Genomic DNA, 14,976 nt, shown 5'->3' with positions numbered 1-14,976 from the left:
CCACCGAGAGGACGACGGGGGGGGGGGGGCTGTTCAGGGATAAGATTGGTGTTAACGTTTTTCTTATCGTCAACAAATCCCAATGAAAAGAGCCGATAAGTCTGTGTCAACTCAAGTCCCAAGATCATTCGCTCCTCCTGAAGATGTTAAAAAGAGGTCACAGATAAATCAATTTCAGCTGCGGAGTAATTTATGTCAACAATACGGTGCACTCAGGAGAAACAGGAGAAACTATTCTAATTCTAACCAATTCTCAACCTGGTTCTTCTTTACTGCGTGTTCGGCAGTCGGCACAAATCATCTTCATCATCTGCAACGACCCTCAAAGCCTCACGGGTAAACAACCAGAAAGGCGGATGAATGCGATGCTAGTTTGGCTGGCCAGCCAGTGTCCCTGATGTTAGATCCTGTTTGCACCGGGCTGATTTATACTTCCAGGAACACGTGTTTGAAGGGCTTTACGTGAAAGTGAAGTTTTGCTTTGCGTTGCTTTTTCGTGTTTTACTGCGGCGCCATGTGAGCATGACCCTCAGTTAAATTGGTCATAGGAGGAGTAAAAGTTTTTAAAACCGACACGCAAACAGGCCGTCACCACTTGAGGCGATGAAGATGTCTGAATTGAGTTTATTTCCTGGGAATTTGAGGTTTTTACAAACCCATAGGAAAGCAAGTAAACACATACTTTTTTTTTTTTTTTTTTTTTTTAGGCTGAGTCGGCTGTTTTTAGAATATATTCAAATGCTCCTTCTGTTGGGTCAACACAGTAAACAAATAAACACTTTTTTTTTTTTTTTTTAATTCCTGACAGTGTGGAGGCGTCGAATCAGATTTAATAGACTCTGATGTTTGGAACAAAAATTTGCAGAAAAATTAGAACTGAACTGTTGACTTAAGAAATAAAATATGAGACATCTAAATGATTTAATAAATTAGGACAGCGAGAGAGACAGAGAGGACGCAATGCCGTGGCAGAGAGAGAGAGAGAGAGAGAGAGAGAGAGAGAGAGACAGAGAGAGAGACACAGAGAGAGAGAGAGACACAGAGAGAGAGAGACACAGAGAGAGAGAGAGAGACAGAGAGAGAGAGACAGAGACAGAGAGAGAGAGAGACACAGAGAGAGAGAGAGAGACAGAGAGAGAGAGAGACACAGAGAGAGAGAGAGAGAGAGATGAGAGAGAGAGACAGAGAGGAGAGAGAGAGAGAGAGATGAGAGAGAGAGACAGAGAGGAGAGAGAGACAGAGAAACAGAGAGAGACAGAGAGATGAGAGAGAGAGAGAGAGACAGAGAGAGAGAGAGAGAGACAGAGAGAGAGAGAGAGACAGAGAGATGAGAGAGAGACAGAGATTAAGGAAGAAAGTAGTAGGAAAAAAGGCGAAAGGAATGAATAACTGTCTCTCTCTCTTCTCTCTGTGGGGTGGAGGAACACAGCTTGGCTCGCCACAGTAAACACAGAACCCGCCACAACCACAACAAACCACGGGCTGCCTGGCACACACACACACACACACACACACACACACACACACACACGGGCACACTAAGCCCGTTCTGCTCGCTTTTCACGGACACACAGCCACACACTGCGTCCTCCTGCCGTGATTGACAGCTTGGGAGAAACCACTCAAAGCCAAAGGGGGGGGTGGGGGGGGAAGTAAACCATAAACCGAGCCTGCCGCCGAGTGACTGACACTGATGTGAAAACCACTTCCTCTGATTGGCAGGAGAAGTTTAGTCCTCACAGGAGGGAGGAGGAGGAGGGGGAGGGAGGGAGCGGGAGAGTTGGGGGGGGGGGGGGGTGCAGGGGTGTGACAGCGTTGGGATGAGTCTGATGTCTGAATACAGATGAGTAACCAGATCCTGTTTCCATTCCCAAAAACAACCTCAGATGTGAGCTTGGAAACCGTAAAACAGAGCTGGGATCAGCGTCCAGAGGCAAACATCAGCCTGCGCGTTCACGTCACGTTCACGTCTGACCCACCCAGGGTTGTCGTAACAAAACGCCACTGAGGTTAATGTCGTGGAGAAAACATGTCTCGTAAATATCTTTGGGTTTTTCATTTTCTGCTTTATTATTCAGTGTTTTCACTTTAGAGGCCAAACCAGTAATCAATACAGTGAGAAATTAACTGAGCATGTAATGAAAATAATCTTCATTTGCATCCCTCAGAAACATTTTGAAATTATAAGTTATATAAAAAAAAATCAAACCGGAAACATAATTAAATCAACGCTGTATTCTGTTTTGTTTTGTGTCATGTATTTACTGTGTATGTTTATAATGTACATTCCAAATCAACTGCAACTTATTATTAGTGCTGTCACTTCAGCTAATTAGGCGTTTCGTTGTGATTAAAGCGCAGAACAAATAGAAATAAATACATTAAAAAAAACCAAAAAAAACCCAAGTGATACTATGCATACGCCTCCTTATCTTTCCTAACAACATGCATTAGTTCTTCAATGTATATTATTCTCATTACTGAGCTTTAATTAAAACCACACGCACTGAATAAATTAATAGAATCAGCGCAGCACAAATCGAAACTCATTAACTGACAGAAACTCTCGGACCGAACGAAACGTGCGGAGACGCGTTGACTTACAGTTTGAGAATACGCACATTACGATGAGCCACGTAATTAGAAACGGCGGCCGTCACACCCCTGAGGTAACGGAGAGGAAGAAAAGGAGGAGGAGGAGGAGGAGGAGGAGGACGAGCGCGTGGCGAGGCCTCACCTTATTCTCTCCCTCGATGACGATGACAGGCACTGAGGTGGCGGGCCAGCGGTGCTTGGCGGGCAGAGGCTTGTCGCAGTTCCACAGGACGATGATCTGAAAGAAAGCACAAACGGGATATCACCTGAACCAAACACCTGCACTCCATCTAATTTGATTTCCTCTAACCAAAACAACCGGCAGCGACCGAGCCGCTGAACGCGTGACATTTACGTGACCTGCGGCACAGCAAATGTCACCTTATTACAGGCTGAGTGAACGTTAACGGAGCCAGAAGGGCAAATGTAAGTGATGAAATGTTTCCAATTACGGTTCCACAACGGTTTGTGCAGTTCAGACCGTAATCAATCACATCACATTGTCAGGATTCATTGCCAGCATATTGCTGAACACATTTTAACACGCGCCGCCTCCATTCAGACTGTGTTTTACATGAAGGATTCGTGTTCGCCAGCATCGTGTTTCATATGAAACAACCTGCAGGTCAGGCGACGCGGAAATGTCACCCCATTCGCTGCACTCCCACGGCAGACCTCGTTAATGTGTGATGAGGAACACACATGTTTATGCACACACGACATGACTCCTGTCTGCCCTCACGCACACACTTACACACACACACACACACACACACGTTTACATTCTCACACCTCGGCCTGTTCTTCTCATGCATCTTGAGTTTGTACTTTAAGCGAGCTGGCAGCACAAAATGTTCCCTAAACTCCTTCCTGTCACAGCTCAGCAACAGGACCGTCCACATGTAGAAGTCGTGTGTTTGGGGCTGCAGAAAGCCAGCGAGTAAAGATCCATCGATTCACAGACAGCCGCTGGTCCTTACTGAAATTAAAGGTGCGAGGACAGAGGGTGTTGCACGCCGTACACATTGTAAAACCCCCTCAGGCATTTGTGGATTGTGATTTTGGGCAATATAAATAAAACTGACACGACTTGACTGGTGAAAAATGTATTTTCAAAGATTTATTAGTTTTCTGAGCTTTGCCTGGAGCTGTAGCACCACCATCTGCCAAGCTTTCAATTCCCGAACCTCCATTTCTGCTGCGCACAGCATCGTGGGACAGTCGTGTTTCAGGAAAGACATATTGAACGCTTAAGAGAGTACAGCTGATTGAAAGTCACTGTAGTTCATCATAAACAATATCAGCACACTATAGCGAATCCAATGCAATATCAACCAATATTAACACATTTGTATTGCCAGAGAAGGAAGGTAATGTGACTCATCAGCATCTAAATGAGCAGCTTTAAGTTGCTGTATGTTAGCGAACACGTCTGCTGAAATGTTTTAAATCCATCCTATAAATCCATCCTGGCTCCACGGCGCAGAGCTGCAGCCGACGCCTCAGCTCAGACTGTCCCTCAGGGATGCGCACCACACAAATCTCCCAGCAGGGATCAATAAAGATTCCCGTTTTCCCTGACATGAACTACGTCACACGCGGCAGTGGCTCCCTTCGGCGACTTCGTGCGCCCTGACTGGACCTGCCCAATCGTGAGCTGGGAGCCATTTGGTCTTCAGTCTGAGTCGAGGTGAGGCAGCTGTGTGCGTTAGCGGAGCGGAAGAAGAGATCGATGACATACGCCTGGCAAAATTATCGTATCATTAAGAGCAAATACAGATAAAAGCAAAACAAGCATCATTCATGAGGCTGAACGCGTGAAGTCGTAAGATAACAACAGGTAGACGGCCTGGAGCCGAGGAAGGCGTTAATCCACTCTTGCAGGGCTCTATTTCTGTTGGATCACAAAGACAGATGGTGTCTCTGTGAGCTCAGCGGCTCTCAGGGTGCTGATGGTGCGTACGTATACCTGCACGTGTTTGTGTGTGCACGACTGAAGGAAAATGGTGAGGAAAGTGTCGGTGTATCTGTAGAAATGCTTCACACCTGAGCGCACACACACACACACACACACACACTCAGCAGGAGGCCACTGCTGTGTCAGAATGCAAGAAGCTTTCTTGTGTCCAATTTAGCCTCCTCCACCCTCCCTGTTCTTTCATTCTTCCCCCCTCCATTCATTTATTTATATTCTTTTCCTCATACGCCTGTAGCCCAGCAGCAGCTACCCCACCGCCACCCCCACCCGTCAACCCCGCCCTTTGCTTTTTCTGCACGTCGAGAGAGGAAGAAAACACCCCGGCTGTTTACCCGGCTCTCCTGACGAGCGCAAACACAAAGAAGAAGAAGGCAGAGTTTACTCATTCAGCCTGCTGTTATGACAAAGTGTCGGTTGAAAGTGCGACGATAATGTTGAAGGGTTTCTTTTTTTTTTTTAGCACAAAGAGGTAAAGCTGGAGACGAAACCTCCGCTGAAACACGTCTGTAGCACAAAACCGTCGGCGGTTGGCATCAGTTGCTTCAATTTGATTTTGCAAGCTGGCACACCAAGCTCCACTCAGGAGCCACTTTGGTCGCCTGCTCCACAGCTTTCAGCAGTATCATACGGCCTCCGTCAGCAGATGAAGTTTGCTCAGTCCTAACATCCACTCATTAGCTCGTTCTGGAGCTCTCGACCACATCACTGTATCGAGGAAGCAGAGATTGCTCGGGAGTTAACCGTCAAGACTGCTCCATTTTACACAGCATTTCATTAAGGCAACACTCTTGCAAGGATGCTTGTGTTTGGTCAACAATTTAAATGGGCACTCCAGCAATTTCTTAATGTTTAACGTTTGTTTGGAAGAGGAAATACCCACGATGTAATCTGGATCTTAGCTCAGGTGTGCGGACTGCAAATTGACAGAAATTTATGACCAACTGGAAGGGTAGGTTTTGTGAGATGGACACATTTATCAGGCAAGGAAGGTCAAACAAAAATAAGCTACTGAGCTGCATTATGGGAAGGAGGATCCCTTTAGCTTTTCAGAAATCTGGCTTCTTTTGCTAAATGAATGAAAAGGATTTTGAAAAACAATATGCTTACATTATACAGACAAAAGTATTGGGACACCTGATCATTACACCAACAGGGAATTTAATGACTTCACATTCTAAACACACAGACAGCTTTGCAGCTCTAACAGCTTCCACTCTTCTGTGAAGGCTTTCCACAACACGTTGGAGTGTTTCTGTGGGAGTTTTTGCTCATTCATGCAGCAGAGCATTAGTGAGGTCACACACTGATGTTGGACCAAAAGGCCTGGCTAACAATCTCCGTTCCAGTTCATCTCAAAGGTGTTGGATGGGGTTGAGGTCAGGACTCTGTGTGGGCCAGTCAAGTTCTTCCACACCAAACTCATCCAACCATGTCTTTATGGAGCTTTGCTTTGTGCACTGGGACACAGTCATGCTGGAATAGAAAAGGGCCTTCAACAAACTGTTGCCACAAAGTTGGAAGCATAGCATCGTCCAAAATGTCTTGGTATGCTGAAGCATCAAGATTTCCCTTCACTGGAAGTCAGGAACCGAGCCCAACACCTGAGAATCTCAATACATTTGTCTTTATAGTGCGTATTTCTCAAAATAAAGTACTGAACAAAGTATTGTTTCAAGACTGGAACAAAGGCTTCGTTATCAGCACTGGTGTCAGAACATTTCAAACAAAACCCAGAGAGTCGACATGTCAACAGCTCGCATGGACGGTATGTACACACAGATGCTAACCACAAGATACACAAAGGTATCAAATGCACACATGTATAAGCCTCCCGCCCACATTAACACAGGGTATCATATTGTATATTCTACTGCCCAAACAATTATGCTCCTACATGTAACACACAATCACGGAGCTGCATGTTCAGGCACTGCATTCGCACGGAAATGCGTCCCTCCTCCACAAAACACAAACTCGCTTACTCATACGCTCTGCTGGCCAAACAAACAGACACGCACGCATACACACACACACACACACACACACACACAAAAACCAGCCGTTGGGGAGCAAATTCCATTTCATTTCCCGTGCTGGTAAGGAGCAAGCAGGAGAATCAATACATGCTGTCTCCAGCTGTGCTGAAGGGGGTTTTGCTGCCATGGAGACAGATGTAGTACTGCTACAAACTGCTGCTCTAATTCAATCCACTGGAGCTAACACACACACACACACACACAGGGATGACGGATGAGCACTGTTGTTGCTCTGGTTGTTGGAAAATGCGATCGCGAAGCAGCCATAAGAGCCACGTAATGCAGCGCAATTTGGGAAGTCACAGGGTGGAGATCAGCGGAGGACTCTGAGAGAAGGTGCAGTGAACACACACACACACACACACAGAAATAAATAAATAAATGAATAAAGCCTTTACCTGTGCACAGTACTGGGACTTGGCCACAGCGACCAGGAGCTTGAGTATGGGCTGGGACTGGGACACCAGAGGGGACACGGCGTGGATGACTGCCGTGAACTTGGGGTACGGTTTAATACCTGCGACAAAAGAAAGACGGTCACTCATTAATGCAGTTGAAAGTAATCCAGGAAGAAAGAAGCGCCGGCTGGAGCGCGGCGAGCCGACTGTCAGCCATCAGTGCAATTTCAGGCTCTTTGAAGAGGATAAAGCCGGAGGAGAACTGAAGGCTCTCATTCCCTCACACTTCACAACTGTTTTCAGTGAAAGATGTTACTTGAAACGAGTCTGTCAGCAGTTCAAAAATATAGACGATTTAATCGTCAGGGATGGACGTTTTGAAAGCCAGTCTTAAAATATTCAACAACGTTAATGTGTTTTGAAAATGCCAAATCTCTTGATCACTGAATATTTCAGTTTGGAAACTCTTCAGCCCGTATCTGCAAGCCGCTGAACAGACGACTAAGTGCTGATGTGACTTTAAATTCGGCCTGACTTGATGCTGGAATAGAGTAATCGAGGCTGAAAATGAGCAGGAAATAAGATATTGAGCAAGACGGCTCATAGAGGACGTTCAACTTTTCTTAATTTAAATCTAATCTAACCCAAACCAACAAAGCATGGCGCAGAGGAGACAGCATTAGAGTCTCCTTTCCGCCGTCAAGCAACTTTTGTGATGAGGAATCCACACGCAGTCTTAAAACTTAAATTCTCTCCCTGTGATTTGCGATGAAAAAGTTAACACCTGCGATGTGAATTGGTAACAAGCCCATAAACAGACTTTCATGAAGCGCTGAAGAAAACCTTTTTCTGCCTTTAGCAAATGAATTCAGTGGTTTTTTAAATCACATCCTGTATCAGCGGCGTGTTACACATGTCACCAGCTCGCTCAGAGCAACTCAAACGACTGGCTCAGGATTCATCCCATTTAATCCCTGCAATAACACTGGTTTCTTAAGATACACGATTTGGCCAAAAGTATATGGACACAGCTGTTTTTTATGTGCTTTAAATGAGCACCACAGTGTGACACTTGCTAGAGAGGAAAAAAATGGCTGAATTGTAAGAGAAAACATGAAGTTAAAACTAACAAAAAAACACCTAAAACTTTGTCCTTCCTTTACTTCCTGTTCCATTAACCTTCACACAAGCCCTCAGGTTTATCTTGTGACCCCCCCCCCCCTCGAAGGCGACCCAAACCCCAGGACTGGATCAATTTTAACAGTTTTTGACGACTGTGTGCTTCTAACTTTGCGACAACAGATTTCCTGTTTCGGCATGACAGTTAACCTTTGTGAGTTTTCCGACTTTTGGAAGAAATTGATTGGCCTGCACCGAGCCCCGACCTGAACCCCATCCAAAAAGTGAAGGCTGTTGCGGGCTGGATATTAAACGTGGTGTCTGGGTGCAGCGTTCTGGTGTCTTGATAAACCCTGCACAACAGTAAACTGCAGTGCTCAAGTTTTACTGGCATTGATTTAAATGTTTCTTCATTCGAGTTTAATACAGTTTTGCTCTATCTTTTAATTTATAGTTATGGCCATTATGTTAACTGCTCATAATGTACTGTCATCCTGGATTTACTGTTATTGTTATTTTTGATCATAAATACAACATTATATGTATCTTAGACGCCTTTATCACAAAATGTTTGTTATGCAGAGACGGTCAAATATATATTGTTATGGGATTTTAATTATCCAGCATTTTTCAGCGTCTAAATGAAACACTCATTTTACCAGAGCAACAAAAACAAACTCCTGCTGTGTGTGTGTCTGAATGTTAATGTGCACAATCAGAGTGCATGTGTGTGTGTGTCTTGTTATTGGCTCTCAGAGAACAAGTGTCACTTGGAAACAAACTCTCCTTCGTTGATTTGACTCTTTTACCCCCTCAGGGACAAGCCACCCTGCCTCCTAAAAACCCACTCGTGTTTTAATTCCTCCCTCCGTGACAAACAAATCAACTTGCCGGCGCTGTAATCCCCGCCTGTCACCGCGCTCATCCATTTTCATATTAGCTGCATCGAGTCAGTGATCGCACTGTGTGTACGTGTGGATGTCTGTGGCAACGCTGGATGATGATGGAGCGAAGAGGCGAGGGATGGAGAGGTTCCCGGGTCACAGATATGTGGCGGCAGAGGGGGTGGGGGACTCGCCGCTGCTGAACCGTAGCGGCAGCCGTAGTAGCACTGCTGACTTGAAAAAAACAGTGATGGACGGGCTGGTGTGTCAGCAGGAATAATACAAACATCCGTCAAAGGTCCATTCCTCAACTCCACTCGCTGCCAGACACGGCCATGGGTGGAGGAGGCCATATTTCTGCTGTTCAGACGAGGTCCAAATCCACAGCCGCGGTGGGACCATAATGTACAGAAGGTCTGCTTGTACAAAAAATATTTGGCGCGTGACGTGATGGGCGATAAAGACGACATCTTAAGAGAAACCTTTCTGACCAACTGTGAGCGTTGTTTTGTAACAGCACAGCTTCTGCCTGTGTGTGTGTGTGTGTGTGTGTCACTGACCCAGTGTGGCGTAGTAAAAGGGGAAGTCTCCCAGGTATCCAGAGTACTGCGGCAGGGCGAAGAGTCCCCCAGGGTGGCTGTTCCACATGAGGCTGCTCCTGGAGCCGTGCTCCAACACGCGGTCCTGGATGATCTGCACACGGACACAGAAACACACATTTTCAGCTTCAGTTTCACCCACATGTTAATTTGTTGGCTGTAAATGGTTGTGTTTGCTAAGTTATCAATACGGGACAAACCTGACAACTAATCATGGGAAATCTAAAAATGTTCTTTATCTCTTCGTTATTTGAATTCTACTGCTGCTACTTACGTTGACTCTGCACACAATGCACATATTCCTCTATGTTTCCCTTCTGCTCTTCCTGGAGTTTCTCCTTTTTTTTTCCTCTGTGATTTAAGTTGATTCTTTTCCTAATCAAAGACAAACTTCGGGATGGATTTTGGCTTACACACTGTCAATGAACTTCAGTGACTAATAATTTGACATTTACATTGAGCTGGGATGTCAGTGAATGAGTGTTGTAATTCCATAAATTCTATTGGGGGGGGGGGCTTACAAAATACAGATAAAAAACAATGGTGAAAATCACAGCAGTAGAGGCCGAGATGTCCTGGCTCTTACTCCTTAAAAGGGGTCAAGCTCCAAAAGCGCAGGATGCCGCAGTTCCCATAGCGCAACCGGTAGCATCTTTGTGTCAGACCGTCCCTGACAGGTGAAACCCCTTTATAGACGTGTTTGGATCGTCAGTCTTATCCACAGAGCTAACTGCAAACGTGTTTACTTTAATTCAGAGGCATCATCAAAACAAATGTTTCCAAAAGTACCAAATGCTGTACATCCTGCTGAGTCACAGAGAAATATAAAAGAGATGCACAAGACACGCAGAATAATCTGCCGTCCACACTGAGAAGCTTCAAAGTGAAGCTTCTCAGTGTGGACTTCACAAAGATCTGCGTTGCCAGGATCAAACTTGTGTCATTTTAATTACAGCAGGATCTCTGTATTCTTCAGGCCACATTTCTGACGCTTCCTTGTCAGTTCAGACTCGGCAAGAAAGGGAGTTACAGCAAACGCACAAGCGATGCTCAAATAAAATTCTGCCCAGAACAGCGAGGACTCATAAAAATCAGAAACATTTGTGTTGATAAAGGAACAGACGCTCGCCTTTCCGAGTATGGCGGATGAAATATTAAGGATTTGATCAATGAGCACCTGTAAAACATTTCACACAGTAATATGAGTTTTCACAAATGACCAAAAAAAAAAAGGCCAGAAGGAGCAGAAGAAGAAGAAGACAGTCATAAATGTGAAGGAATACCAGCACGGCTAACGTTCCCAATCCCAATCACCTCATTTCAATTCCGAGTGGTGTTCAGAGTATTATTCAAAACCCAGTCAGTGACTTCGAGCAGCTCAAAAACTGATATAAAAGTGAGTCTGTGGGCGTCAGATGAAAGTTAGAAGCCGGCTGAGCTTTCCAAATGTTTGCTTTGTATCACCTCAATAGCAGCTATTGATTGTGTCAAGAGTGAATCGCTGGAGCACAAAGCTGAGCTGAAATAAATCCATGCTATTGTGTAATATTTCCTCTGCAGACAAACCAAACTGGGGCCTTTTTTTTTCTTTCAAAAAACAAACAAAAAAAAAAAACATCAGCAAGTCAAAGGCATCTGTGCTGGGCAGTCACACAGACAAGAGGCCGTCGGGATGGGAGGATGGGAGGGGGAAGCCAGACAAAGTCATCAGCTGCATCTAAGCACCGGTCAGTCAGGCCTGCCCCGATCCTTTCTGTGCCCAAATAGAGCAGTCAGTCAAACGATCGGACGCTTATTCTCCCTCCGCTGCAGCTCGCCGCCGGGCCTCCGCTGAACAGGCGGGCAGGGAGGAAAGAAGTATTGCTGCTGTGCCCTTGAGCCATGCTGAATTGCTCGAGTAAAAAAAAAAAAACAACAAAAAAACAAAAAAGAATAGACACAGGTTTGTGGCTGTGTTTTATGGCTCCGCTGCTGAAACGGGAGCCCGCCGGCTTGGATGGAAAGAGGTGGAGGGCGGCAGGCGGGGGCCGGGGGGCTGATAGCTGTTTGCATTGTAAAATAGTTAACGATACACCTGAAGGAAGAGGGGGACGGGGTGGAGGTTACTGTAACGACACTGACAAAGCAACATAAAACGTGGGGAAGTGGCGCCGTGACAGAAGAGACGGAACAAAAAAAACAAAGCAGCACTTTATTTTTTTAACTTCCCCTCTCCTTGTCCCTGAGGGCAGTCGATAACCATTTGCCTCAGCCAAACAGATTAATTCGGAATCCGTTTACTCCTCTATAAAAACGTAGCCTGCCACCTTAAAAACCCCGAGCCCTTGCACCTTATGAGGGGCAATTCTGCTCGCTCGGCTGCAGCTCCTCCCCCGTCGGCAGCCCTCAGTCGGGACATGATGGACGACTCAATCTCGTCCCAGAACAGCCACAATCAACCAATTAGAGCATGATAGATAAATCCTGCTTCTCCGGCAGCACACTGTGAGCCCGGCTTTAATAGGTGAGTTTAATAGGTGTACCAGCAGCACAGGCCCGACGAATATTGACCTTGTGATTGGTCGAAACTCGTCCGCTTCCTGACAGGAAATGCTGCATGATAGGTTGAACTTGTGCTTGCTGCTCGCTTGCCGACTCAACACACACACACACAGACGTATGCAGTTTGGATTGGATGTGGGGAGTCAATCTGTCAAGACACTGGAGTGTGTGCACATGTTGAGTGTGTGTGTATCATCACAGATCTACACTGAGGAGGAAGAGGAAGAGGAGGAGGAGGAGGAGGGTGGGTCTACAGCCAGCAGGATGAATAAACCATGTCGTTTGTTATCTCGTGGGCTGCCACGGCGACGCCATTTACATGTGTCGCCCCTTCTCCACCTCACCCCTTCTCCCACCACTCTGCTCCGTTATTTTTTTTACTGAGCAGTCAGTCAGGATTAAGCGTTTAGCTCCTACTGCATTCACTGTGAACACACACACACACACACACACACACACACACACACACACACACACACACACACACAGAGTCACACCGAGGCTTTCACAGTGTCACCTCTTTAGTGCAGAGTGACAACATGTCAGCGAGGTTATGCCCGGGTGGTGCCATGTGTTTCTGTGCTGACAAACCTTGACATATGGAGATGTGTTTCTGACTCCGCGTGTGTGTGTGTGTGTGTGATAGCACACAGCGAGACAGGGCCAGATAACAAACAGGCCAGAAGATGCAGAGCTGGCTGCAATCAGACAGGGTCTAGATACTGAAGCCAAGGGAACATTATGCGTGCATAGCTGCTTATGTGTGTGTGTGTGTGTGTGTGTGTGTGTGTGCAGAAGTGAAATTCAGGCTGAAGATTTGGGAGGTGATAACCGTGAGTAAGACTGTAGCATTGAGGGGAATTTTGCTCCGAGGTGTGAGAGAGGAAAATGAAATGCTTAATGAGATACTTGGGCGAGAGAGGCAGACATTTGTAAGCACAGGATGAATCTCGTCACAAACCCAGGTGATATCCCTGCATCTCCAAAGAACTTGTTTAAACTGAATAATGAGGGTCGGGGATTGGGCGGATAAATTGTTTTTCCGGTCACAAATTTCTCTAAACTGGGTTGTTGTTAACAAAGTGGATGCACACGACAAGAGGTCAGAGGAAGGCGGGAGGCTTGAACTTGATGTGACACTCCGCCTAAATCTGTCTTTGGAGCAGGAAACGCCATTTTTTGGATGTGATGGCGACCAGTTTTCATGAAGGGGGAACCTTAGAATTACAGAGAAGCCATGTCTTTATGGAGCTTTGCTTTGTGCACTGGGGCACAGTCATGCTGGAATAGAAAAGGGCCTTCAACAAACTGTTGCCACAAAGCTGGAAGCATAGCATTGTCCAAAATGTCTTGTTATGCTGAAGCATTAAGATTTCCCTTCACTGGAAGTCAGGGGGCCGAGCCCAACCCCTGAAAAACAGCCCCATACCACACCTGAATTCAATAATAAAGATGTGTGTCCCAATACTTTTGTCTTTATGGTGTATCTCTACTAAAACACCTGGGACCACTACAGATTATACTGCTATAAATGATGATTTTGCATCCACCAGACACCATGTTAATACCTTGTAAAATGTGGAGATTCCAGTGTGAGAGAATAACGGGGGTCAAAGCTGATATACAACACTCCGTTTTGCCCACTCTGAGTGAAAGAAAAATGAGCTTGTGAGAAATTCCCTGGGAACACACATGATGAAACGCCTCCTCTTTGTCCACCCTTATATTTTTCTCGTAGCCTTGTACTAAAGAGACCAAAAAGAGGCCTGAGAATAAAGTGGATAAACTGCAGACGGTCTGTTGTGCGATTGTGGTTGTGTGTGTGTGCGTGTGTGAGTGTCTGTCTTGAATCCTCACCTCCAGTGTGGTCAGCACTATCTTCTCCACAGAGGAGAAGTAAGCCTCCCAGAGGAACTGAGTCTGCTGTCTGAGGGACAGGATCTTATCCTGGTGGATGGACCGCACGGTGGTCGGGATCTGCGAACGACAAACAGTCAGCCAGTCAGTCAACACTCAGCTCTGAGGAAATTCCCATCAGCAGATAAAGCCTGAACTGTGGGCTGAAGCAGAGATTGTAGGTTTTTGTTTGAGAATAAAGTTCGAGTTGATTCGCAAAGTTTCACTAAGTCAGACTGCATTTTCCTTACAGGAGCGTTGATGACGTTGGTTTACATGGCGGAGACTAAGTCCTTTTAATGTATGGGCCAATCAACTTAATGTTAAAAAGGGTGTGTTTCCACTGAAGGTCTTTCTCAGCCGTGGCCTAGAGGTTGGAGAGGCGGCTTGTGATCGGAGGGTCACCAGTTTGATTCCCCCACCGGACGGGCAGGAAAAATTTGGGTGTGGTGGAGTGATTAATGCAAAAAATGCCCCCCCCCTCCGTTAGCCGGCTGATGTGCCCGTTTCACTGCATGTGATTTGCCAGGTGTTGCATGTGTGTGTTCAACTAAGTATGGGCAGAAGACGAATTCAGTGTGTGTATGTAAAAAAAAATATACACTGTCAATAAAGCTGATTCTTCTTCTTCTTCTATTTTCGTTCCAGGATTTTACCAGGTCCAACTTAACTTCTGTCACAGCCTGCAGGTGGAAGGAGTTTCTCTGCTGCCTTCTCATCCCCACATGTGATCCTTCGTTAGCATGTGACCGAGACTCTGCATTCACGTCACGTAGTATCAACTGAACTATTTCAATGACAACAACTCTATCAGCTGAGAGAGGCCATAAGATGCAGGTGTGAACAGGTACGTGGGACCTCGTGTTGAGATTTTTGCTTCTCTTGCTTTCGAGGTTCAAGTCTCACGTAAATCCAGTCTGACGGCATTCA

At 45.9% G+C, this 14,976-nt stretch overlaps 1 protein-coding gene across 1 annotated transcript in view; it reads right to left on the bottom strand.

Moving 5' to 3' along the window:
• Positions 1-14,976, bottom strand: part of ext1b (exostosin glycosyltransferase 1b) — a 106,931-nt gene that overhangs the window by 11,192 nt on the left and 80,763 nt on the right. Inside the window, exons 4-7 of the mRNA XM_046417460.1 lie at positions 14,008-14,127; positions 9,571-9,703; positions 7,008-7,126; positions 2,738-2,833 (exon numbers count right to left, since the gene is read on the bottom strand). Of these exons, the coding sequence (XP_046273416.1) occupies positions 2,738-2,833; positions 7,008-7,126; positions 9,571-9,703; positions 14,008-14,127 (468 nt within the window). The remainder of the gene's footprint in view (positions 1-2,737; positions 2,834-7,007; positions 7,127-9,570; positions 9,704-14,007; positions 14,128-14,976) is intronic.

Source organism: Scatophagus argus, chromosome 17 (genome assembly GCF_020382885.2).
Source record: "Scatophagus argus isolate fScaArg1 chromosome 17, fScaArg1.pri, whole genome shotgun sequence".
NCBI lineage: Eukaryota > Metazoa > Chordata > Actinopteri > Scatophagidae > Scatophagus > Scatophagus argus.
The sequence above is the reverse complement of the archived record's forward strand: the minus strand, read 5'-3'. Positions and strand labels throughout refer to the sequence as shown.